Source organism: Delphinus delphis, chromosome 1 (genome assembly GCF_949987515.2).
Source record: "Delphinus delphis chromosome 1, mDelDel1.2, whole genome shotgun sequence".
NCBI classification, from domain to species: Eukaryota; Metazoa; Chordata; class Mammalia; order Artiodactyla; family Delphinidae; genus Delphinus; species Delphinus delphis.
In genome coordinates this window covers 60320344-60348253 of record NC_082683.1, presented here as the reverse complement: position 1 = coordinate 60348253, position 27910 = coordinate 60320344, and the positions used below count along the sequence as shown (strand labels likewise).

The window sequence follows — 27910 nt, the reverse complement described above, 5'->3', positions numbered from 1 at the left end:
CTCAGACTTATCTAAGTGGCTGTCTCCCAGGCTATAGTCCTCAATTTGGTTCAAATAAAACTCTTTCTTATCCCTGTTATAGTTTGGTTATTGATTATCTGCATCAACAATGTAAAAGGACGAGGCATGACATTACTTTGCAGTGGGTGCTGTAATACCCATTGGACCCCCATTGCCAGGCCAGGGCTCCTATCCACCCTTCTCTAGAGAATTGCCTCAGCTGGGTGGAGCCACTTCACCAGGGAGATTACCCACACACCCCCATCCCCACCACCTTCGCTGCCCCTCCCCCTCCCCACTCCACAACTAATGATTGACTAATACAGGACTATAAAAGTCCAGCCCGCTTGACCCACATCTACAGGGAATTTATTTCAGAGACCATCCCTTGAGAAGCAGGGCAAAGCTAGACTTTGCCAAACTTTTATTCAAAATAAAATGAGTTATGTGAATAAAATACATGTCCATCCTAGAGAGTCACATCCTATTCCCTTTCCCAACTAAACACTAATAACTAATAACAACCCTTGCAATATCAAGAGAGTAGTTTGCTAATCTGCTTATGAATTCTCTATGCTGGACTACGAATGGTGCACTGGAACAATGAAATGAAAGGTCAGAAGACCAGAGTTCTAGCCCTGGTTCTGCCAATTATTTTTATTAGCCATGTGATATGGAGTAGTCACTTAACCACTCTGAATCTTCCTTTCCTCTCTATAGAAGATGGACTTATACTTGTGCCTTCTAATTCAACAGGTAGGTGTGAGAACAGCTGAGCTTATAAATGAAAGAAAAAAACAAAAACAAACAAACAAACAAAAATAGGTCTGGACTTTTTTCTATTTGAAGAAACTGAGATATAGAGTATTGTAAAATTAGTAATGAACTCAGAAATCTTTAATTCCCCAGGGCTATGCTATATGTGTTCTGTTAGAGGCACACTACTCAAAAGATCAGGAATATTTGCAGTATCTGACCATTCTCACTGGAACAAATTTAGATTGATTTTGTGAGCAATAAGTCAATATTTAATCAAATGTGGTTATTAAGAAAAAGAAATACAGCAATCCTTTCTTCAATGAACCTTCAATTTCTATTCCAAGTCAATTACATTGCATAATTTTTTTTCTAAGTTTGGGACTTCCTCAGTGGTGCAGTGGTTAAGAATCTGCCTGCCAGTGCAGGGGACACAGGTTCAAGCCCTGGTCCAGGAAGATCCCACATGCTGTGGAGCAACTAAGCCTGTGCACTACAACTACTGAGCCTGCGCTCCAGAGCCCACGAGCCACAACTACTGAACCTGTGAGCCACAGCTACTGAGCCCGTGTGCCACAACTACCGAAGCCCATGCGCCTAGAGCCTGTGCTCCGCAACAAGAGAAGCCACTGTGATGAGAAGCCTGCACACCACAACGAAGAGTAGCCCGCACTCGCCACAACTAGAGAAAGCCTGCATGCAGCAACGAAGACCCAATGCAGCCAAAATTAGATAAATAAATTATTTAAAAAAAATTTTTTTCTAAGTTTGTAGTTCTGTTATGAAGCAAATGGAATCAGGGTTTCTTTTGCTGTGGAGATGAAAATTCTTTTTTTAATACTTACTTGTCTTTGGATAATTACTCAGAGAAGTTTTCTTATTTTTACTAATAAGACTTTTGTTATCCCTTGACGACTTTGGTTTAATCGTGTTTGCCATATTTCTTATTTCTTTTGATATTGGCCTCCTAAGAGAGGTTTCTTATGAAGCACTTGTGTTACCTTTTGCGTTTTTCTAAAGTGCATTACAAGCTTTATTTCCTTTTTCCTGAAACTTTCTTTAGGTCTACTTAAGTAATTAAGTGATCATATTATATTTACAAAAATACAGGGTGTTAGATTTCTGTTTTGTGTAAAATCAGTTTGTAGTTCCCAACTGTTTCCTGGCTCCTCTGTGGAATTCAGGTCATTTAAGGCTATGCTGTTGTTAAAAAGGATGTCAATTTTTTTTTTTTAATTCCAGATTTCATTGTTACTTTCTTATTTACCCCTCACATCTCAGAGCTAGTAGTCTTTGGCACAATATTCCAAAATAAAGGACCACTTTATGCACCTTACCTATAATAGAACTCACTAAAAAACTAAAAGAAAATGTACAAGGTAGGACTGAATTTTGACTAATGTGCCTTATAAAGCAACTCAGTGAAAAATAGTGTGCTGGAAGCCTGACCTCATCTAACTTGATCAGTATGTGGCTGTCCGGTTATGTTACCCTCTACAAAGCTAGATGTATTATGAAGTGGGAAGGGGTGCGGTGCAGTGTTTAAACACTGAATCATCATCTCGGTGTGAACTATGTTAATGGAGACATACTTGCAGATAACCAAAAGTGTAGATAAGCTTCTTAAACCCTAATAAACAAAACGGTGCCTTCTCAGGCAATAAGGGAAATTGCCTAGAACATGGTTGTGACAGTTAATTTTATCCACAAACTTGGCTGAGCTATAATGCCAACTGTTTGGTCAAATAATACTCGTCCAGATGTTGCTGTGAAGATATTTTTTAGATGTGATTAACATTTAAATCAGTAGCCTTTGAGTAAAGGAGACTAGTCCCTATAAGGTGGGTAGGCCTCACTCAATCAGTTGAAGGCTAAGCAATTCTGTTTCAAAAACAGCAACACAGAAAACTTGTCTGAGATTCCAGTTTGCTGGCCTGCCCTGCAGATTTTGGTCTCAAGACCGCAGTAACTCTTAGGTGAATCTCCAGCCTGCCCCACACATTTCAGACTTACCAGCCCCCCACCATCACATGATCCAATTCCTTGAAATAAATTTCTTTCAGTCTCTCTCTTCACACACACACACACACACACACACACACACACACACACACACACCCTATTGGTTCTGTTTCTCTGGAGAATTCTGACTAATAAAATGGTAGTTACTTGCTGCTCACCAGAAGCTCAGGCAATGGATAGACCATATATAAAAATAGACCTTTGACCTACCATCTGCAGCAAGCTCCCCAGAAAACCAACTCCTTATCTACAATAAATAACCCAGGAAGCCAGCTGCTATAAGTCAGATGTGTAGGAAATTTGATTACTGCCTCTAGTGACAATCCAGGAAGCTAAACAGTAACTTCTGTAATAATCAGCCCCAAATGGTTAGGACTTGATTAATAACTGACAGCTTCCTTAATTTTTGTCCCTGCTTTTGACTGAGGACCAAACCTAGAAAACCAAATATGCTCCCCTACCCAATCACACAGGATCCCCACTTCAAGTCAACCTGCCCACCGCTTCCCTAGGCCAACAGCCTCTAATCGGGGCATACTTGAAGACTTCTCTTTTTACACTACAAAGCTTTTTCATTCTTCTGTCTGCCTTTGTTTTTCTTAGCTTTTTTTTTTTTTTAACATTTATGACAGTGATTTAATGTTATTCATTTAAAAGTCATCTAACAGTTTTAAATTCGGAAATTTTTGTTTCTCATCCACATTAACAGGCATTAAAATTTCTGCAATTCCTATGCTCTGCCTTCCTTTGAGTCTGCCAAAAAACAAGTGACAGTAGCTGACTCCCTTGTAAGCTTAGAATAAATAGCCTTTTCTTTTCTTATTCAAATGGTCATTTGTTTATCCCTACAGCCTTAAGGTACAGAAATGGCAAGAAATCAAGTCTTCCAGAAACCACAGTGGGATATAACCAGCCTCAAAATGCTGCTACCGGGCTTCCCTGGTGGCGCAGTGGTTGAGAGTCCGCCTGCCGATGCAGGGGACACGGGTTCGTGCCCCGGTCCGGGAAGATTCCACATGCCGCGGAGCGGCTGGGCCCGTGAGCCATGGCCGCTGAGCCTGCACGTCCGGAGCCTGTGCTCCGCAACGGGAGAGGCCACAACAGTGAGAGGCCCGCGTACGGAAAAAAAAAAAAAAAAAAAAAAAAATTGCTGCTACCTACAGAGACAGAATTTCCAGGGTCCCTACACATAATTCAGAAATGCACAATACATAAGAATATGTATTTGTATGTATTCTCCTCCTACCCAGCACTATTATTAATCGAGTTCAATGATAGGCTCCCCTGCCCCAGCCATGCCCTTGGGCATGCAGGATCTTAGTTCCCCAAACAGGGATCAAACCATGCCCCCTGAAATGGAAGCATGGAGTCTTAACCACTGGACCACCAGGGAAGTCCCAATGATAGGATTTTTTAAAACTGAAACAAATGGTGATAGCAAATGTGACTGAAAGTCTTTAGTACAAACAATTTAAAAAATCCAATTATTTTGACTTACGACATAGTGACAATAACTTGCTGATTATGCTTCTAGCTATGAAACTATTTCTTCCTTTAGCCTCAACAAATTTACTATTTCAGATGAAAATATAAGAAGTAATATTTCTCTATAAAAGTGGCTTTTGACCTGCCCCGTACAGATTTTATAACTAACGTGCAAACACTAAGATTTGACCATGATAATTACACAATTGAATTTATAAAAATTAAGAAGCTGAGACCTCTAAGAGTTGGGAATTAAAAGGGCCCAGGAATACAATTTAATGCCACATAGTACAGAAATATCACAATGGGATACATTTGATAATTAGATTTATTTTTTAAAAAAATAGTAAGTACAACCTTAAATCAGTAAAATTTCACAGACTTTTCAGATATTTGATTTTTGGCTTATGGTAATTAAGTGTAAACCATTGCTTTGAGTGCAATTTTCAACAATATACAAAATCACCCTTGATTTAAGAACATTCATTTAATAATTTAAATTCCTCAGAAAACATGAAAAATGAAATGCCATTATATTGTAAACATGATCAATATAAATCTTAAGCTTGAAAAAAAGAACACAATCCCCAATAGCAGCACAAATCTCACCTCCTTCAGAGGCAAATGTATATCCAAATTAACAAAAAGATCTTAACAGAATTGACTTGTCAATTACAATATGGGAAAGAGGAAAGTTTTTAACAGGAATGATACCAGGAAGATTACAGTTGTGAAAGGTAATAAAGTCCCTTAAAATTTTCACTTGAAAACTCTGCAAAGGCTCAGTAATGGTCCATTCAATTATTCAGAAGTTTTGATCTTTTTGCAGGAAGCAACCTCTAATAGCAGTTCTGGAATGCTAGTTGTGACTTGCATTTGGAGAGTGCTGTATTAACAGTGCACAAGAAAAATATGTTATTAAACCTTCAGGCAAAGACTTCACCTCCTCCAAGAATTCTTTTCTGAAGACTACATTCTTTTAAATCTGCATTTCGACTGATTTCCCTATACATTTATACACCCTGTATATTGTAATAAGAAAAGAGAAAACGTTTACGGTCCACTCTATAAACATAGTGAGGCCACTCTATAAACATAGTGACCCGCTGCTCCCAAGATTAAGCATGTGCGCGCGCGCGCGCACGCACACACACACACACACACACACACACACACACTAAAATAAAACTTACTGCTGCCTTCAAAGCTTGATCTAGATCATCCAGTAGGTCTTGTTTATCCTCTAAGCCCACAGAGAGTCGAATCAGTGTGTCACTAATTCCAAGGACTTCTCTGTCGCTCTTAGGCACTGAAGCATGGGTCATGATTGCCCTGAAAGAAAGAACGAGCAAAGTTTTGATCACTATATTGTAGCAGGGGATGCATGTTTCTATCTCATAAATTGCAACTATTTTCAAAATTTTTCTACTCTAAATATCAAATGCTTCATACACCTACAATGTTTCGCAGGCAAAAAATTAAGGAATTGTGCAAATTATCATTTCTAGTCATGATTTTAAATGAACACAAAGATCTTTTATTGTTTTCATACCATCAGTAAGGTATACTCAATCGGACACTGAAGGTGCCAGTCAAACACCCCCATGCAGGAGGGGAAGACATAGCTTCCAGTGTGTGGATTTTAACACCAACCTGAATGAGGCCTTGGCCAGAAGTCATACACCCCATGACCAACCAGCTGCACTTATAAGAGGCCTCTTGGATCAAGAGCTGGTCAGAATTAATTCCATCTGGATCAAAGGATCAATCCAGAACTGGACCTTCTGAGGCAGATCAGGGAAAGACAACCTACGATCACTGGTAGCAATTACTAAGCATTAGGAATTAATTCCAACACATAACTCATGACACAGAGGCCTCAGAGGATGTTCAAGATCACGTAGCAACTCATCGTCATCGTCAGCATGGGTAAGGGTAGAGCACCTACTATGGTTCAGGCTCTATAGTAAGAATTGGGAAACCAAGAAGAATGAGATATTTTCTTTAAGTAACAAAGCAGGAGCTAAAGACTATGACAATTCACAAAACGGAACAGTCTACAGCAAATACCAAACAAGTATGGACAATAAGAACTGCCGGAGATCAGAGGAGGGAGAATCTCTGCGGGCTGAGACATCACAGAGGGGAGGCTTATATAGTCTTAGGGAGCGCTTAGATGTACACTGCCCCCAACATTCCACCATCCCCTTCCACCACACGCAGAAGGAATCACTTTCTCCTATCCACTTCAGGCCCATGGAAAGAAAATCTGAGTTGTGTCCAAAGTAAATGAATATCTTCTTTGATCACTCTAATGAAGTTTTACATGCAAACCTCCTCCTTAAAATGTTCTGCCTTTTTAGGCTCTTAATTCCTTAAAAGAGAGTGAATGTGTAGAAATAAGAACTTAGGCTTCTGGGACCAATAGACTTGGGTATGATTCTCAGCCCCTCCACATACTGGCTGTGTTGGGCTTGTAAAAGTTACCTGGCCTCAGTCAATTTCCTTATCTCAGTACACTTTTATCCACATTTTACAATCGAGAAAACTGAAATTGAGAGTGGATAAGTAAGTTTTCTAAGGTCACCAAGTTAACACACGTTGTTAGGCTGGGAGACCAACCCAGTACATGTTGGCTCAGCTTCCTCCCCGCTGACTGCAATGCTGCACTGGTTGCAGCGTTGTTGGGAGACACAGAATGAGGGTGATAAAACAGACAAGCTCTGACCTAAATTTATGCTTCCACTGGCACTGGGGTTAGCGCTTAGCTGGAGCTCCTGAGGGCCAAGCAACTTTAAACCACATCCCTAAATAAATCAAGCAAGGTCTACTTTTAAGAGAGCCTTAAAGTAATATACATTGCATTACTACGAAAAATAAACCAATTTCATATGCTGAGTGTGCCCTCTTGTGCATCCAGACTTATTAGCAAGCATTTTCCTGAAAGACTAACAAAAACCTCTATGGCTTATTTTAATTATTTGAATCATTATTTGGGTTTCATTTTTTTTTTTTAAAGATTATGAAATTGCCTGACTCTCCGCATGAACTATAAACTACTAAACCAGGGCAGGAAATGTGCCTAAATTTTAGTAATCCCTGACATTCCTCTGCACATAGTTATTTCAGAAATGTTCATGAAGGGCTTCCCTGGTGGCGCAGTGGTTGAGAGTCCGCCTGCCGATGCAGGGGACGCAGGTTCGTGCCCCGGTCCGGGAAGATCCCACATGCCGCGGAGCCTGCGCGTCTGGAGCCTGTGCTCCGCAGCGGGAGAGGCCACAGCAGTGGGAGGCCCGCGTACCGCAAAAAAAAAAAAAAAAAAAAAAAAAAAAAAAAAGAAATGTTCATGAAAATTAAAACATAGAAATATACCATGCATTTAATACAGTTGAAAATTAATAGGTAATGATATTAATTTATCTCTGTAATAATTATAATATATGGTCATAGAAACGTAAAAAGAAAAACAGGATGTAGCTCAGGAATGCTTGCTGGGACAGATAATCATTAAATAATAATCATTATTTTAATTATTAATACTATTTTATGGATGAAAAGACTGAAGCACAAAGGTTAAGTGATTGATGTTCTCAAATCCAGATCAAGGCTGCTTTAAACTCTCCGCTCACAGTTTCTGACGCAAAGCCTCAAGAGTGAAGTTGCTAACATATTCCTGTGTGACATTTGATTCATCAGCAAAACTTTCTGAACCGTTGTTTCCTTGTCTGTAATATAAGCTGTTGGACTCCCTGATCTTAGGCTGTTTTGTGTTCTATTATCCTCTGGTGCTTTGATAAAATTAGATGAATTGGTTGGGTCAGTTAATGAAGGGTCAGGAATACAGTTGAATTTTGGGTTTATGTCACAGATGACACAGAGCCATTTACCCCACAGAAAACAGAAAACAAACAGACTTGATGGTAACTAGCTGGGCTCTCCTCTGATAAATAAGAGTATGGAGGATTTTTTTTATCAGAAACACATTCTCAATTTCCCCTGGAGTCTTAAAATCAGCCCTTCTGGTACAAAGTCTCCAACCTCCCTTCCAGAGCAGAGTGGAGTAGAACAAGTGGCCCTGGTTCGGAGGTCAGAGAATTACCGCTGGAATCTCCTTCAGGCAAATAGGAAAAAAGCAAAATTTGGGAGGACGCAGCTTACTGTTTAGTAGCCCCCATTAGATTTTTATCAGGGTCTCCATTCTATGGAGTTAGAGTCCATTCCAACTAGATAGTGCCATGCTGCTCTTATTGCTAAATATCTTGAATGATCCCCGATTTTATTCTACTCCTTTTCCAAACAATCATTACAGCTGAAATCAAAGTTAAAATACTGAGAAAAACAGAAATACTTACGGAAGCTCAGCAAGACTTTCATATCCTCCCAAGCTCTCAGCCAGCGTAAATAGCTGTGGCAAAGAAAATATTAATATAGATCTTCTACTAAAATAAAAATACTAAAATCTAAAAATAAATGTTGTTGATAAAATGGCCTCGGGACGGGGGATGGAAAATGGTGCAATTATGAATAAACTACAAATTGGATAAAAACTTGGAGAAAAAATCAGAATAAAATCCATAACAATGATTTCACCAGACTAAATTAATTAATTTATTTATTTTACTTATTTTGGCTGCATTGGGTTTTTGTTGCTGCGCCCGGGCTTTCTCTAGCTGCGCCGAGCGGGAGCTACTCTTCATTGCAGTGCACAGGCTTCTCATCGTGGTGGCTTCTCTTGCTGTGGAGCACGGGCTCTAGACACATGGGCTTCAGTAGTTGTGGCTCGCGGGCTCTAGAGCACAGGCTTAGTAGTTGTGGCGCACGGCCTTAGTTGCTCCACGGCATGTGGTATCTTCCCAGCCTAGGGCTCGAACCTGTGTCCCCTGCATTGGCAGGCAGATTCTTAACCACTGCGCCACCAGGGACGCCCCAATTAGACATATTATGTGTTAATTTTTAAAACATTAAAAGTTGATCGGTGGGCTTCCCTGGTGGCGCAGTGGTTGAGAGTCCGCCTGCCGATGCAGGGGACACGGGTTCGTGCCCCGGTCCGGGAGGATCCCACATGCCGCGGAGCGACTGGGTCCGTGAGCCATGGCCACAGAGCCTGCGCGTCCAGAGCCTGTGCTCAGCAACGGGAGAGGCCCCAACAGTGAGAGGCCCGCGTACCACAAAAAAAAAAAAAAAAAAAAAAGTTGATCGGTACTTCCCTGGTGGCACAGTGGTTAAGACTCCACGCTCCCAATGCAGGGGGCCCAGGTTCGATCCCTGGCCAGGGAACTAGATCCCACATGCATGCCACAACTAAGAGTTCATGTGCCACAACTAAGGAGATGGTGAGCCGCAACTAAGGAGCCCACATGCTGCAACTAAGGAGCAGACAAAGATCAACTAAGGAGCCCTTGAGCTGCAAAGAAGGAGCCCGCCTGCCACAACTAATAAAAGGAGCCCACGTGCCGCAACTAAGGAGCCAATGAGGCACAACTAAGGAGCCCTTCAGCTGCAACTAAGACCCAGCACAATAACATGAGCTCTAAAACCTCAGAATTATTACACTTGAGACATAGCTCTGTGGTTAACCTTTAAATAAAAATCTCTAAATGTCTATCAAGTTATACAAACTTACTCATTAATATGTATCACTCACTAAATTAATACATCTATTTAACCCCTTCCTAGGGAAGAAGGGAAAAAAACTTGGTTGTTGTATTTAGTGTTATAGTGTCATAGAATTTCACAACATGTTAAAAATTCTTCTCACAACTGTGTTAAATCAAATGTGCACTACTATATTTCTGATTTTAGAAGTGGACAAATTTTAGAACCAATAGAACTTTGACTAATCCAGAAGCATCCTTTTCTTTAGATCTGTAGTATTTAAAACTCAGTCTTAAATACATTACTGCATGAGCTCAAAGTATGGAGTTACACAGGTCTCTCTCCCAGGGCCCCTGAGAGCCTTCTGCCTCTGTGAACATTAGGCAAAGGCCTCCCTTCCGTCACTCCAGGCAGATGCAACCTGGGTGGTGCAGGGTTTAGAAAGCCATTCCTAGGCTGGATTTCAGAACAGTCTTTCGTCATTGCAGTGACCACACACTACTGCGGTTTCATATAATACTTCATTTGAAAAGACGGTTCACTTTAAATTTAAAAACCAATGGATTAGAACATTCTGTCTCTCTCAAATGGACGGCAGTGTGCAGAGTTAAATAAGTTAAGTAAGCAGATTCATATATCTGCTACTGCAACACTCTTGTTTCAAGTGATTTTCCAACCCAAAGCATTTCATGACAAAGAGGCTTGTGGGTGTGAACTCCAGGTACAACAACATTAATATGAGTCAGGTGGAAGTGAGAAATAATGACTATAATAATGTTATAAGAAGGTCTTAACGTCTACAGTTTAAAAAACTAGTTTGAAAGTTTACCTTTAGGTTCTTGAGGAAAGTCTCAGCATGTTGAAGGGAGCCCTTGATATAAAAGGTGATCATCCCTGGGCAACCTGTGCACTGACGCTTTGCCAGCTCATGCTGAGGATGAGAGGGCAGTCCTGTAGTCATAAGGTATAACGAATGTCTTATTTTAGAGTCAAACATGTAATTTCAGAACAACAACAAAATCACCATTTGCTTAAGTCAACTGCAAATAAGCCTAATAATGAGCTTTATGCCATGTTGACATCTGACCTCTTGTTCTGGTCCCTGTCTATCTCTCTAGCTTCATTTTGACCTATCTTTTCTGGTCTCTCCTTGCTCTAGCCATGCCAGCTTTCTTTACACCAGTGGCATCACACTCTTTTTCATCTTGGGACTTTTGCATATGCTGTCCCTTTAACCTGGAACATTCTCTCCACTGACTGCCCCCTTCCCTCTGTTAATTATATCCTCTGTAATTTTTTTGCTTAATGTCTGTCTTATCCACCAGACTAACTCCATGAGGAGAAAGCTATTTCTTTTATTAATAATTGGATCCTAGTTCCGAGTGCAAGGCCTGGCCCATGGTTGGCTTTAATAAACACTTATGGAAAAAATCTGAAATGTCTTGTCCATGACCTTTTAACAAATGCTACCAACTCCTCAGGGCACAGCCCAAAACTTTTCTCCCTTCCTCCATTCAAAATGCACACCAGTCAACAGCTCTATACCTAGTGTACATATTAGGGCATTTAATCTCATACGTATTTCTGCCTTGCCTTATCTAAATTCCTTAAGGGCAGGGATCAAGCCTAATTCTCCTTTACACCCAAGACTACATGGATGCACACCTCAAAAGGGTTTAAAAGAACTATTTACTTAAGACGACCAGACCACAATTAAAAAGTCTGGTAAAATAAATCCAAAGAGTAACATGTAAGTCTGCTAACTCACATGAGCATTTCTAGATGTTGTAAAGGTGAAGAAATTCCAAAAAAATGTAATAGAATTTCGGGGGAGTTTTGGTACCAAGTATCAAGTCTCAATCTATATGAGATAAAAGTTAGAGCTAATGCGGAATATCAGACTGATAAGATTACCAGCAAATTACTGGAAAGTACAAGGTTGCAATCCTGGAACAGGTATACACAAACCTTCAAGCTAAAGACAGGAACATCAAATATGTAAGATTAATTTTTTAACATCCAAGCAACCACTAGACTATAGACAACACTAGGCCAGAGATCATGTCCATCTTCTTTACCATCAGACCCACCAAAAAGCCTGACACACAGACACACAAAAAGCTCAATAAGTGAACAACATAAAAATACATGAAAGCACCTAACTTACAAACAAATGTTACATAAACAGGATGCATAGGATGACACTTAAAATCCTAGTGTAAGCATATGTGCTTAGAAAGCAGATTAACATACCGGGATAAATAACCTTTTCTACCCAAGGATTCGACTCCAAAAACTGAGCAACTGCCATTCCATTTTCGAAATGCTTCTCCATGCGGATTTGTAGAGTCTTCAGACCTCGATTGCAGAGGTAACAGTCAATAGGAGATGGAACTGCTCCAAGAGCTGCAAAATGAACATGTCCTGGATTAGTCTGAAGGTGAGGAGGCACCCAGAAAATCCTCTCACTGCTCTTTTTCATTATAGTGACTCTGAGAAGTTAGCTACAAAGACCAATGTTTGAGTTTTAGTGGGAAAAATTAATATATCAAATTAGAAACATGAGAATGAAGCATAAAACATGCTTAGTGAAATGGGCTTTAAAATGAGAGGGGAGGGCTTCCCTGGTGGCACAGTGGTTAAGAATCCACCTGCCAATGCAGAGGACACGGGTTCGAGCCCTGGTCTGGGAAGATCCCACATGCCGTGGAGCAACTAAGCCCGTGAGCCACAACTACTGAGCCGGAGTGCCACAACTACTGAAGCCCACGTGCCTAGAACCCGTGCTCTGCAACAAGAGAAGCCACTGCAATTAGAAGTCCACGCACCGCTACAAAGCGTAGCCCCTGCTCAGCGCAACTAGAGAAAGCCCACGCGCAGCAACTAAGAGCCAACGCAGCCAAAAATAAATAAATAAATTTATTTTTAAAAAAATGAGAGGGAAAATGAATTATCCTGAAAATTAAGTACAAATACAATGATATGAACTTTTCAAATATGAGCATCAAGTCTTTTCTATGATTTTAATGAAAGGACATAGTTTAATCTTGTATTTCTTTGACAGAGTATTATAATACACAGAGAAAATAGCAGTTCAGCTCCTATTATTTCTGAGTGTTCTACCAATATTCTATTTAGCTTTTGTCTAAAGCAGCCTGTGATTTCCCATGCCTCCAGGATACGTGCCTCAGTCCTTTTTTTTTTTTTTTTGTAAATGAAAGGAATTTATCAAGCAATAAATTTTGGTTTCCTTCCTCAGTGCCCCCTTTTGCTACCCAACATGTATTCCCTGGAAGGGGATTTTTATTCCTAATTATGTTTGTATCTTATCTTTCTGTCAAATCACAGTGGTTAAATCAAGTCTCTTCCAATAAACCCTTCTCCATACCTGAGATAAGAAAACAATCTAAACAGAAAACAGACGTTTAGACACCTGTTGAAAAATATAAGTTTATATGTTAAGTGCCATTTAAAAGTTATCATCATTTCAGATATAAAAGGTATAGTATAAGAAAGCCATCATTCCAAATGTTTAAAAAAAGAGACAAAAGAATCCATTAAGTCATAAAACTAAAAATTCACTTGAGGGACTTCCTTGGTGGTCCAGTGGTTAAGACTCCACACTTCCAATGCAAGGAGAGCGGGTTTGATCCCTGGTCAGGGAACTAAGATCCTACGTGATGCTCGGTGGGACAGAAAAAAACAAAAATTTACTTGAGCTTTACCAAATTATGATCAAAATTAACATGGCTTTGAAAAATAACAAAACGTATCTCTTGGTCATGTTGTAAAGCCCTATTATGTTATAACTGTATTTTTATAACCCAATTTCTCTTTCCTCTAAAAAATCAGAATTTTTCCCACTATTTCTCATTTCTTCCTAAATTAGTGGAATGCTATCACTTCACAGCACTTAGTGGAAATACAAATATCAAATGTAGTCACTTTGAGAGCATAAGGGGAAATTTGGGTTTTTTAATACTTACAATTTTGCAAGAATCGGAGCCTATCATGAAGCCTCTCAGAATTAAGTGACACTAAGCCCATCACAACATCACTGTGGCCTAAAAAAAACAAAACAAAACCAAAAAACTTTAAATTAAAAACAACATATGTTTATTCCTCAGCTTATAATTTCTAAAATGTGACTTTCACTTGAAAAAACTCTGGGAAAAATCGCTATAGAGTCAGTTTAAATAAACTTTAGCAAAAGCTATACCTTAAACAATAAAATTAAAATAATGTAAAAATTAAATGTTTCTTTTTAAGCTATCAGCAGGATAAAAATATAACATTTATAGTAAATTTTAATCCTCTGCTGTTAAATCATGAGCATAGTTTTGTCTGCTATAAATGAAGTCCTATATTTAATCAAAGTATTTTCTTACTTTCTACATGAGTCACAGAGAAAACCTGAATAATAGAAGTAAAGGGATAAAAGGATAAAGTCTTATGCTACTTTCATCTATTGATGGAAAAGAACATTCTAAGTGAAGACTGTCTTACCATTCATATATTTTGTTGCTGAATACATACAAATATCAGCTCCCAGAGCCAAAGGCCGCTGAAAAGAATAAAAGGTTTTTATTCCAGATGGGAAATCACTTGAAAATATGCTTCATTGCCTGCCTATTTATTATTGTAAATTCCATTCCTATTCTAACTTTTAAAAATACGCACATCTTAAAATTTCCAGGAACTCTGGTATTATCTTTCCCTTTCCTCCCTCACACCAAATAAAAATACAAAGTATTAGAACCAGTATTAAATCCAAAGGCACAAATTTTCTGGAAATAGCAGATAAACTCAGGTCAACAGGTCTTCTGAACTTGTTTCTTTACAGCAGTTGCTGACTAGCCCCTAAATTTATTACCTTTAGCAGAGATGTTGGCATTTTATGACTCAGTAAACACGGAATAGTTGACACATTTAGCAATTGTTCTGTCAAGTAAGTATAAAAGTGATTTGCTTAGGTTTTTAATCATTAAAACCTTACAATGTATGCTGTGGTTATTTATTGATTTGCCATGATCTTGACTCTTAATTACTCTTTTATTATACTAGTTTTGTCAAGTGTAAAATCACTTATAAGGAAATTTGTTTAGATTGTTTTCCCTCACTGAACTTTCCTGCAAAGTAATTCTTTAGTCTTAGATGTCTTTATTTACAGTGAAAATTAAACTAATAATCAACTTATTCACTAAATAATGTTATATCAACATCTTTCCATTTAAATTTCCTTTAAAATAAAGTGTGTGTATGCATGTGTGTGTGCATACGTGCGCGCGCGCATGTGTGTGTGTGTGTGTTTAACCTCCCTAGCTGGGGGCTATGGGACTTTTCATTTAGGGTTTCAAAAATAGGACATTTTAAGTGTGGTATTCCTCAAAGCACTCTCTATATATGTGTTTGCTCATCTCTAAAGTGATGAGTCAAACTAGATGTTGTGTGAGGCCTCTTCCAGTGCTAACATTCTGTAAACTCTATGGTCAAAAGGAAAAATTAAAACCAATAACTAACAACTGTTGATGCCATTATGCTCCAAGAATCATGAGTTACTTTACATAACCCAGTGAAGCACTTTACATAACCCAGTGAAGCATTGTTCAAAATACTTTATCTAATTCAATAAAATCAGTATGTTTATGACTAATTGCACAGATGGGGAAAAGGGACTAAGAAAAATAAAATAGATCACTCAGATTTAAAAAATTGGTAGAGACAGGACTCAGACTACCGGAATTCAGAGGTTCTACGTGGAAACTTTATGCTTGTATGTCCATTTTGCCTTTTGTGAGACTTATAAAAGATCAAGAAGACAAAAGACAGGAAAGACAGAACATACCCACTTTTCATGAGTGTAAAATAATGAGAGGATCTTTTCAGAAGATTTGCTTTGTGGAACCAAATGTGGTTCCACATTTGGTTTGTGGTTGCCTAGGGACACTGTGATTCTGATTAATTCAACTGGAATGAATCCAGACTGAAATGAAGCAAATTGCAGTCCCTGGCATTAGGAATATGATGTGGGCTTCAGAAAGGTGGAAAAACTGGACCTATTTTAGTGACAACAATAGGAGAAAAAGGGCCAGGCCTGATGAGTAACCTGGGCAGGCCCAGCTAAAATGATTCATGCGATCTCTTTGGGAATATACAGGACTCATGATGACTCAGCTAGAGCAATCCTATGCTATAATAACTGCCCTACTGTAAGTGGTAGATGGGGTAAGGAGTTGGGATAAAGACTCCAAGAGTGAAAATCACCTGGGACAAATAGATGATGCCAGGAGATTTTCACTTGGAAACAGACTGCCTTACTTGATATAAGAATCAGCTGGGGCTTCCCTGGTGGCACAGTGGTTGAGAGTCCGCCTGCCGATGCAGGGGACACGGGTTCGTGCCCCGGTCCGGGAAGATCCCACATGCCATGGAGCGGCTGGGCCCGTGAGCCATGGCCGCTGAGCCTGCACGTCCAGAGCCTGTGCTCCGCGACGGGAGAGGCCACAACAGTGAGAGGCCCGCGTACCAAAAAAAAGAATCAGCTGAAGCTATATCATGAGCCAAAGGTAGATGACACATGAAGCCATCTGAACACATTGTAGCCAGGAAATGTGTTTCAGGAAAGGAAGGTAAAACATGGTAGTGCCTTCCGAATAAAATGGAGTAAGGTGAAGAACAGCTTTGTGCAGACTCCTAGGGAGTCAGCCAACTTCAGGGACCCAGAACAGAGGCAGGGAATATAAACAATTGAGCTTGTAAACATCTGCCTAATTGAAGAGTTGGAGAAAATGAGCTTGGGTTTCAGGAGCTCTGCAGAATAAAGGTGAACTACAGGAGGTGTAATAAGAATGACCACAGGATACAGACAAAAAGGAAATAGCAGGGAGATGGTAACTCCTAATAAAGAAAGGAAACAGAGTTAGGTTACTCAGAGGAAACAAAAGGAGAACGTGTGGGGAAAAGGCAGACAACCAGTCAATTATAGAGAGATCCCAAGATGATCTACCAAAAGGAGCAAAGCAGAAAAGAAGAATCTGGAAAAATGTACAAGAAAAGAAAGAAAGGAATTGCAGATGAATGGGAGGGTTTGAGTGGGGAAGAGATGTATGTAGAGGACAGGCAGGAAAAGAGAGAGTCTAAAAGGAGCACTGTAAAGGAGCTGTACTCACAGATACAAGGTGAAACATGGAGTAGAAATTCATGATACAAATAAGGTAAAGATATAGAGGGCAGGGCATGGTCTTCGAAGCACTGAGGGAAGACAAACTAGAAAGAGGGAAGACAAATGGAGAAATAATGTGTGATGTACACTGAGATGTCATTGAGTATAGCTTTTCTCTTCCTTTTATTTGAAAAGTTAGCCAGGTTTAAATATATATAAAATAATATAACTGACCTGGAACCAAAACATAAACATTGAAACCCCTACTATGTGTAAGGCACTGACATATACAATCATATAATACGGCCAGGTCTTCAGAGAGTTTACACAGAGAACTTAAAAGCTTTAATTAAGACAACATTTAAAACACACAAAGTCCCACACAACATATTAACGTAGTGTTGAAAAGATATTAACTAATGGTAGGAAAGATCCAATTTTAATTCTTTGTCTAATCAATAATTATAAGCAGATTTCATGTAATTTAATGTAAACAAGTCCTTCCTCTCCTAATTACAGTTACCTGTGTAATCTACTAATCATTTACCTGGAAATATGCCGACATAAAAGTGTTATCCACGACCAAAATAATGTCTCCATGTTTATGGACAGTATGTGCACAGGCTTCAATGTCAATCATCTTCAAGATAGGGTTTGTGGGAGTTTCAATCCAAACAAGCTAAAACAATTCAGTAAATGACAATAGTTTGTAAAAACACACTGCCAAACATCTATCTCATATACTGTAACCATCTGGGAGGCTACATTGGAAGACCATAGATGATGAAGTTTAAAGGTTTGAATCTGAATCCCAGCCCCATGAATTTCTAAGAAGTCATCATAGGTAAGTAACTAACCCTCTACGTTCTTCCAATTTTTTATCTATACGATAGGATTGATAATATTTACCTTATACAGTTGTTGTAAGGCTCAAATGAGATAGTGTACACATAAGCAGAAAAGCATTCAAGTTAATTATTGTAATTATTTTCCATTAAAAAGAGGCTGAATTCCAAAGAGATAGTTCAATGTCTGGGAATTTTGTTCTCAAAGATAAATAACATAGGTTGTCTAAGTTTACATTCTGGAATCTTCAATAAAGAGAACTATCTCTATGACGCCAAAAATATCCTGAATAGTAACTTAACGCCAGATGCACTAGAACCTACAAAATAAGTCCCCAGAACTTGAAGAAGAGAATGGGTTTTAGAGTGAGGAAGAAAAGTGACACACACAACAGAAAACCTGGCCACAGCTCACTTAAGAGACAGTATCATATTTATCTGTCTATTCAAAACCCAAGCACAATCCAGGCACATAAAGGATGTTTGATAGTTATAGAAAAGACCAAAGAAAAGAATTCTGTTTGTTAAACAAGCTGCCACTGTATTGATTGACATTATCTACAGCTTTCTTTTTAAAAGGATTAATGGTTCTTTTTTCTATGTAAATGGACAAGTGGTCTGGTTTAACTCTCTTCCTACTCTAGAGTTTTACTGTAGAAAAGACATGGTAGTTAAAATAATGCCTATTCTACAAGAACAGAATTATTTAAGAACATATAAAATTTTATTTCTGGGTAAGAATTTATTATTCTCATTCATAATAAAAATTAATTAAAATAAAAATAAGTAAATAAATACAAAATAGATTTTATGTAGACTTAAAAAATCTACTTCAAATGATGAGGCAGACATTTCAGGGGGAAAAATGTATTATTTCAAGTTGGTAAAGAGGCACTATATAAAGTTCTATTGACAAGAATTAATATACACACAATATGCTTTCCTCCCTTAGAAAGACTCAAACCAGCTATTTTAATAAGAATCTTTTCTCCCAAGCAAGAAAACAAACAAAAAACAACAACAACAACAAAAAAAAGTTCCTTTAAAAACAAGCCTTAATCACTCAAGCTCACCCTGGTGTTAATCTTCAAAGTAACTTGTGTGAGAAAAGTTTTTCATTTTTTAGCATTCACTGCAACATAATCTTGAGTACAATTCAAACCTTTTAATCATTAGCAAAAAGTTGGAAAAGGCTGATACTTATAAAAGGCACTGGTCCTTCTTTTCCCCATGCAGAATTTCAATGAAGTCCCAAGAAAGAATATCACATATGCCATTCATTCCAGCACAAAACACCTTCCGGTGGCATACAAGCTTCCCAGGATGGAAGCTAAAGACTGCTTGTGGCTCATTCTCTGTTTCTATCATTTTGCTGAAGTATCCCTTAGAACCCTTAAAACTATGCTTAGGGTTTGGGGGCTTCCTTACAAACTTCCTTTTCTGTAACCCAAACTCTGTGGTGACTTTTGTTACCAATACTAGCTTGGTAATGCAGTTAAGAATTGTCTGCTTTTGCTAACAAATTTTTTAACAGTCATCATGTATTGGGTACTGTAATAAGCATTTCATACGCCTTATCTCATTTAGTTCACACAATCACCTTTCAATAAGGCAGGTACAATTGTCCCCATTTTGCAAATGAAAAAAAATGAGACTTTGGTTAAATAATTTGCCCATGATAATACACCAACCATGATACAGAATTAGAATTTGAATCCCAATACAGAATGCACGCACCTAACCATTATGCTGTACTACACAGAAGTCAGACCTATCCTAATCTTGATGGTTTCCAATGGCTTCCAGTAAAATTTGTTATTCAGATTTAAATTATTTCCTCAAGCAAACAGAAATGATGAAAACAAAACATCACAAGGAAAACAAACAAACTGAAAACTGAGTTACCTTGGTTTCTGGAGTAATAGCTGCCTCTAACAATTTGGTTTTTGAACAATCAACAAAAGAAATCTTTAATCCAAATTCAGTTGCCACCTGCCTGAAGTACCTGTTTGTACCTGAGGCAGAAGAGAGTCAGATAAAATGAAAAGAAAACTGTATTAGGAAATATTAATTCCTTAAAAGTATAAACACTTAAAAAATATAAGGAAGTGTCAATCACCAATAAAGAAACAACTAAAAGCAATTCTACTTTGTTTGAATAGTTTGACCTTCTCATATACTAAAGAATATAAGACTTAAATTTTAAACTAAAAATCAGAGTCAAATAAAATACACTTGATACCCACACCAAGTTGTGTGAAGCAGAAAATGTTTCTTAAAATATACAATCTCTACTCTTCAAACATGAAGTGGCATGCTTCCTGAAATATCAATATCTTTCTAAAACAATTCCTTCCTACTACTCAAATCTAAAATAAATGAACTGGGACTTCCCTGGTGGTCCAGTGGTTAAGACCCCAGGCTCCTAATACAGGGGGCCCAGGTTCGATCACTGGTCAAAGAACTAGATCCCACATGCCACAACTAAGACCCAGCGCCACTAAATAAATAAATAAATAAAATTAAAAAAAATAAATGAATCAATGCCAATGAAATATTCAAAATAAAATTTCAAACTGATTATACTTTGGTAAGAGAAAAGAATTGGTTTTTATCCTTTGTTCTTTCTCAATCTTTTTGTTATGCGGTTCTGAAAGCTTTAGTAGACAAATGAGACAATGTAAATCAAACTACTAGAGTTTTACAGTGAAAGAAGATAAATCATTCAACTTAGAATGGCTTCTTTTAAAAATACGGTTCTGGATTTGATGTATATATATGCAAATTTAAAGAAAAATTTGCTGTTATTGATAGTGAACCAAAAAAGAAAAAAAAATTATCATCAAAGATATACTGGAGGGACTTCCCTGGTGGTGCAGTGGTTGAGAGTCCGCCTGCTGATGCAGGGGACACGGGTTCATGCCCCAGTCTGGGAGGATACCATATGCCGCAGAGCGGCTGGGTCCGTGAGCCATGGCTGCTGGGCCTGCGTGTCCGGAGCCTGTGCTCCGCAACGGAAGAGGCCACAACAGTGAGAGGGCTGTGTACCACAAAAAAAAAAAAAAAAAAAAAAAAAGATATACTGGAGGGACTTCCCTGGTGGTGCAGTGGTTAAGAATCTGCCTGCCAATGCAGGGGACAAGGGTTTGATTCCTGGTCCGGGAAGATCCCACATGCTGTGGAGAAACTAAGCCCATGCGCCGCAACTACTGAGCCTGTGCTCTAGAGCCTGCGTGCTTCAGCTACTGAAGCCTGTGCACCTAGAGCCCGTGCTCCGCAACAAGAAGCCACGGCAGTGAGAAGCCCGCGCACAGCAACAGAGAATAGCCCCTGCTCTCCTCAACTAGAGAAAGCCCATAGGCAGCAACGAAGACCCAATGCAGCCAATAAATAAATAAATACATTTATTTTTTAAAAAAAGATATACTGGACTTTTGGTAGACTGATCCTAGGTAATATAAGATAGAAAAAGAATGTAAAGAATTGTTAAAAAATCAACAGCAATTTTCAAGATTTTGTACCTATGTTTACCAAAAGGTTTTTATAATACATTATAATAGTAATGAAAAATTTGATTTTTCTATAATTTCAATTCATCAGACTATCATAGGGTACTATGATAAAATATAAAGCATTTTGCAAATTTCTGAGAGGGATAAAATGATTACTAAGAGTAAGTCTCTTCCTTCAAAGAACTTACAGATTTAACTTTTTGTTCAAATAGGAGATAGATAAAATGATAATAATATTCCATAAATCACATTTTAATTATTTGGAAGCATTTGGTATATATGTATAATATACTTACAAAATTTTTTGCTGTTGTTTTGAACACAAAAATCAGTCTTACTTAAAGGTAAGGGCAACTTGTCTTCCTTACCTTCCCACTTACCACTTTATATAACTAGCATTTAAACAATTTGGAATGAAAGTTCTTAAATTTGTATCCATGGATAGGTTTCAAGGGGTAAGGGTCCTTGGAGAGGAGCCTTATCATTTTAAAATTAAAATGATAAACGTTGGGTATAGTCTTAAGTGCATTTTTTGGGAAGAGGTCTATAGCTTTCAACAGCTTTTCAGAAGCTTCCCTAAAAAAAAAAATGCAGGGGGTGGGGTGGTTAAGGGTTGGGTAGAGTTAAGCCCTTTGAGAATGACTTAGGTTATAGACCATCTTCACTGGAGGTAAAAATTTTTAATTACACTAGAACACTCTCTCTTTAAACACTATCTTCTCTAGAGTAGAATATATCTGGGATAAGCTCATTCCAGCTGCTTAAATAAAATTATTATTAAACAATCTCTCTTATAAGCAAGTTCTGGAGCATAGACCCTAAGTGTTTATGCTCCTCCTTTATCAAGTGTGAACCAGCATAGAGTTGTTCATCATATTTTGAAAAGATAATCAATAGTCAATAATCCTGGTAGCACTGTTAAGATAATTCAGGACCCATTTTATTGTCTTTCAAATATCAGCTGAAACAACATGAATGAGAGAGGTCACCTACCTCCATACACATCATCCATACAAATAATTTGGTCTCCTGCTTTTAAGAGATGGGTAACAGTCACAGTGGCTGCTAAACCTGAAGCAAAGGCCAAACCTAAGGTAAAAACCAAGTTAGAGTAAACCAAAATGTCAGAACTATAGGTTAAAAACACCTACAGTATTTAGTTGCATTACTTTATATCCCTCTCTCTGCTGACTGAAAGACAACCGTCACTACTGAGTCACCAGAAATCCCCTGATTAATACCATTACAAAATCCCCCTTTCTATTTCAAAAATAAAATATCTTTAAAATAAAAATACTTAATTCTGCTTTGGTTATAACATTTCTCTGAAAAGCTTCAAAGAAATAATTCTTTACAAAATTCGGAGACAAAAGACCAATTGCCAATTAAATTACACTTTAAAAGTATCAAACTCTAAAGAAATTTCAAACTTGAGGAACAGAGCTAAGATATGATTCATCCATTAACTATATGGATATGCAGTTGAGAAAATATTTTAACAAAACTCACAATCAGACCTGATAAATTTAATAAATTTTATTTTTTTTTAATTTTTTAATGTGGATTCTCTTTAAACACATGTGATCCTGAATCTCATATTGAACAAAAATAGTGAAACTGAATAATAAAAAAATAACTGGCATTGTACACATTAAACACTGTAAAGAAAAATATCCTGATAAAATATCAGTGTATCACCTTGATGATAAAAATCACTTGTGACCAGTAGATGGGATATCCAATTAACTTGGAAAATGTAATTTTTGCAAAGTTTTTTCAGAAAAGTTGAGGTTGACATTGCAGTTCTCTACTAAGCAGATCTGTGGTCCAACAACGAATTCATACAGAAAGCTAACCTTTAAATCCCATTCAAAAACAACCGTGTTTTCTGGAGCCCACCTGAAAAAAGTGTCTGGCATATGAACCCTCAGCCTTTATAATTTCTGTGGGGAATAATATTCCCCACACATTACTAAATTTAAGAAATTTAGTGTTTAAAAAACTCACCCAAAACAAAAGAAACTCCCCCAATCCCAAACAAACACCAAAGCTCATATTAACATTTCTGATTCCTACACTCTTGCTGTGAGAAAACTCCTAAGACTCTCCTTTTTTAAATTCACGATTCTGCCCTCAATTAGTATCATTTGTATAGAAAGTACAAAGATGATTTAACAGCCGTCCACTCCCTTCACGGAAGAAATTCAAGTTTTGAGGAGTTAATCCCTAATCTCCCAAAGCACAGTATCAAGGGTACCTGGCTATTGCAAATGTTCCTTGGTGCTACTCTCAGGCACAAAATAGCAGGTGAATGAACCAGAGTATAACAAAGCTTATATTCTCATAGGTGGTATTATAAAACTTAGTTAATTTGTATCTATTTATACTGACAGCTTCAGACGAAGAGTACGTTTACATGAATTCTAAGTGGCAAATTCTGCCATTTTGCCTCTCTTCATATTTATTTTCACCTTATAATTACACATATATATATGAAGTCAGCTGTGGGACCTCAAGCAAATAATTCAATGTCATAAAAAAATAAGAGTTTTGAACTAGCTAATCCTTATTTCTTTCCAATTCTACATTCTGTACCTCTGTAATTTTTTCTATACAAATAAGAATGGATTCTAGATTTTACAAACTTTGAAATGACAATCACTTACTGTACTTAGCCCCATCCAGTGCTGCCACTGCTTTTTCCAAGCAATTCCTGGTGGGATTTCCAGAACGGCTGTACTCAAAACCCTGAAGGAAAGAAGTTAGAGTTCATCCTAAGAGATTTAAATTTATTATCAGGGTCTTAACATAGACATTTCCTCAACTACAGGTCCATCCTGCCATGCCTTTCTGTTATTTATCTATTACATGTCTTGCCATTAGACAGAAGCATCACTGTTGTGGCCGTAGTGGTATGGAGAGGCCCTGAAGTCAGCCAAACTGGGTTAGAATTCTGTGTCTGCCACTTATGAGCTACATGCCAATAGGTTAGTTACTTAATATTTCCCAGAGTCAATCTCCATACCATTAAAATGGGAATAAAATACAGATATCTACTTCATAAAATTGATGTGAAGATAAAATGAGATAAGTTCTCTGCATGATGCCTGGCATGTGCTAACCACTAGATAAATGGTGGTTTTTATGTTACAGTCACCTCTACCCATTAATCTAGGGATATTAGGAAACAGGAACCACCTGAACCAACAGAGTAAACCTATTTCTAACCTGCACTTCATTTCCTAAAAAAATAAGTGTTGTGAGCTCTGTTTAGCATCCAACAGGAAGCTATGAACAGATCTTACAAATGCTCGAAGTTCAGATCTTAGCTCTACAAAAGCAACTCAAAAAAGAGAGTAATTCTCGGCAAAACAGCTCTATACAACCCCTTTTTAAATTTTGCATTATATTCCTTTTACATGTATGACACTATACTACCTGAATTCATCCAGTCATTTTATTTGATTTATTTAGTTTTATTGAGGTATAGTTGATGTACAATATTACATAAGTTTCATGTGTACAGCATAATGATTCACAATTTTTAGAGGTTATATTCCATTTGTAGTCATTATAAAATATTGGCTATATTCCCTGTGCCGTACTATATATTCTTGTAGCTTATTTATTTCATATAGTAGTTTGTACCTCTTAATCCCCTACCTTAACCTCCCTCCCCCCTTCCCTCTCCCCACTAGTAACCACTAGTTTGTTCTCTGTATCTGTGAGTCTGTTTTTTTGTTGTTGTTGTTATATTCACTAGTTACTTTTATTTCTTAGATTCCACATATAAGTGATATCATACAGTATTTGTCAGTCTCTCTCTGTATCCAGTCATTTTATTTAATCCTCACAATCTGCTCTAAAGAAAGTAAAGCCAAATGTTACAGGGAATGTCAGTGCCAGAATTCAAAGCCAGGACTTAAACACTCACTAAAAATCCTATACATACTTTTCTCCTCCTGCCCCACATAGCACATAACAAAACACAACCACTCTTACACCTGTTTCTGATTCAGGAGCTCCCAGTATTAGAGATAGATATAGATATGGCTATAGATATAGATATTTAAGTTTTGTTGCCTTTTTTGTCTCCTTGTTTTTGACAAACTGGGTAGACATTTTATAGGGCTCCAGGATATCCTCATTACTGGCCACCATCACCTCCTTGATGTGACCTGCAGCTGTACTCCAGACAGAAAAAAAAGTTTAGATTCATGTGGCTATTGCCATGGAAAGGTAGTCCATGTCTCCCTAAATATTCACTGCAGAGATTTAACTTTGTGGTTGGGGAGGGAGGTGGGGGGAGAAGCATATTTCAGTGCCAATTCTCACGCTCATTCATTCAATGACTTTCCAGATGGAAGTGGAGAATTAGATGCTTCTCATTCAGCTCCTCAAATTCTCTTTAGTGCTCTTAACTGACATTTTAAAGATATTAAGAGGAGTTTGTGGATTTTACCACCCCTGCTGCCTCTCTGAAAACATTTAATTGTTAATATCACAGATAAATTATTAACTTTTGCACTAAATGCTAAAGCTTGGGCAGCTACACATTCACAAAGCCCTACACGAGGAAGAAACTTGGAAGACAGGTTGTGTACACAATTTGATTACAAAATATAGTAGCTAGAAGTATCCTAAACCAGTTGTAGAAATGCCCTTAGAACTCTACTTCACAAAACAAAGGGCCACGTCTAAAAGAATTTTCCTCAACTTATATAACATAACACACTAAAGAGGTGTTTGAAGTATAATCAAGGTTTTGGATCTACAAAGTGTATTCAATTACAGTTGACACTTGAAGAACTCCCGGGCTAGGGCACCGACCCCCTGCTCAGTGGAAAATCCATGTACAACTTATAGTCAGACCTCCATATCCGAGGTTCCTCCATATCTGTGGTTTATGTCCCCAGATTCAAACAACTGCAGATTATTCAGCACTGTAGTATTTACTATTGAAAAAAATCAACATATAAGTGGACCTGCACAGTTCAAACCCCTGTTGTTCAAGGGTCAACTGTAATTTCTTCTGGACCTCAGCAACTTTTAAATACTCCAAGATCCATCAAGTATACTACCAAAAAAGGAAAAGCTATGTAATGAACACAGAGGCCTATCTCATCTATGACTCTGGGTAGGTTCCTTTTCTATAAAAAGTACATAATATCTGTCTTGCTCTCTAACCTGGTTGTTGTCCAGATCAAACAGAAAAAGTGCAAATATGAACACCATGAAATAGCAAACTACTGAGCAGTTATAATGTACAATGCAGCTTAACATACATATCAACAACTTATGTGGTAGGTACTATTATTAACCCATTTACACAGGATCAACCTGAGGCTTAAGATAAGTCAAGTAACTTGCTCAAGACCAACTGGCTAAAAAGAGGTGGTGTCAGAATTCAAACCTAGGTCCTCTGACTACATGATTTAAGCTCTTAATTACTAAACCACAATGATGCAATGGGTTAGACTATTGCTAGCATTACTGTAGTATAGCACAGGATAGACTAATGCCCAAGAGTGGGTGGGGTTCCAGAGCAGTACTGCATTGGAATCCCGGCTCTACTGCTTACTAGCCAGGTGGCCTTTGCATTGATACTTATCCCCAAACCTCAGGTTTTTCATGAGGGAAATAAGAACCTAGTTCATACTAGAATTGCTGTAAGGATTATCTGAGGCAATATATGTAATACACATGATAGAATGTAACTATGAATCTGGCTCAATGGCTATTAATAACTACTGGAATAATATTGGGAGTTAATAGCTACTGGGAATAATCTTGATTCCAGGTGAGTTATGAGACTCTTAATTTTTTTCTTAGTTGACTCCTTACTATATCTTTACAATTTTTGTTGCTAAAGGTAACTTAAGGAAGTTATGACACTCAGTTTTGAACTGCAAATTTGCCAAAATCACATGAATATCAGTCCAAATCTATAGGGCATGTTGGACAAACTGTTCCTTCCAGTCCTGCTTATCAAAAGAAATGCTTATCAAAAGAAATATGATCATTGAACCATTCAATACAAAGCTTTATTACAAGGAGGTTTACAGGTGTAGCAAACATCATTCCTGATATACACAAATTAAACCTCACAAATTACTTGCGTGCCTTCTTAATTTATAAGCCATCTCTCTTTTACCGCCCAACACTGGACCGCCCCAGACAGACCCAGCTCACCAAGTGCCGGCCAGGAGCCCCTTGCTTGAACGTGGTGGACAGTGAGATGGGAGGCACTACAGCGTGGGAAGTCCATTGCTCTGGTTCCTGGCCCACATGGATGGCCTGCGTAGCGAAATGTTGGAACCTAGGCAGGAAACCGTGTGGGGAGGCGTCTTTTTCCTGCATGCTGATCTGCGAAGGAAGGTGAGAGTTAAAGGGCAAGGAAGATAAAACTGTGAAACTGGTGAGTCGGGGCTTGAAAAAGACACGGAAGAATTAGGCGAAAGAGAGGTAAAGGTATGCCCAGCAGGGTGACCAGCGGCGAGCGCACAAAAGCCGGACTGTAGCTGAGACTCTAT

At 38.1% G+C, this 27910-nt stretch overlaps 1 protein-coding gene across 2 annotated transcripts; it reads right to left on the bottom strand.

Moving 5' to 3' along the window:
• Nucleotides 1-4493: 4493 nt before the first annotated feature.
• Nucleotides 4494-27910, bottom strand: CTH (cystathionine gamma-lyase). 2 transcript variants are annotated; one of them, XM_060023816.1, is made up of 12 exons: nt 27570-27909; nt 24044-24125; nt 22371-22466; nt 19771-19880; nt 17568-17699; nt 14365-14422; nt 13845-13922; nt 12112-12264; nt 10688-10809; nt 8616-8668; nt 5457-5595; nt 4494-5149 (listed from the first exon to the last, which is right to left on the bottom strand). In XM_060023816.1, the coding sequence occupies exons 1-12, from the start codon at nt 27735-27737 to the stop codon at nt 5123-5125; spliced, it is 1218 nt and encodes a 405-aa protein (XP_059879799.1). In that variant the 5' UTR covers nt 27738-27909; the 3' UTR covers nt 4494-5122. The 2 variants fall into 2 exon arrangements, with proteins under 2 accessions (XP_059879799.1, XP_059879794.1); XM_060023811.1 differs by lacking the exon at nt 4494-5149 and having other exon boundaries at nt 5198-5595; nt 27570-27910.

Coding starts and splice junctions, on each gene's coding strand:
- CTH (XM_060023811.1), bottom strand. CDS start 27,737: ATGCAGGAAAAAGACGCCTCCCCACACGGTTTCCTGCCTAGGTTCCAA. Junction 22,467..24,043: donor ACTGGATGGGGCTAAGTACA/GTAAGTGATTGT, acceptor TTTTTACCTTAG/GTTTGGCCTTTGCTTCAGGT. Junction 13,923..14,364: donor AGCAACAAAATATATGAATG/GTAAGACAGTCT, acceptor TGTTTTTTTTAG/GCCACAGTGATGTTGTGATG.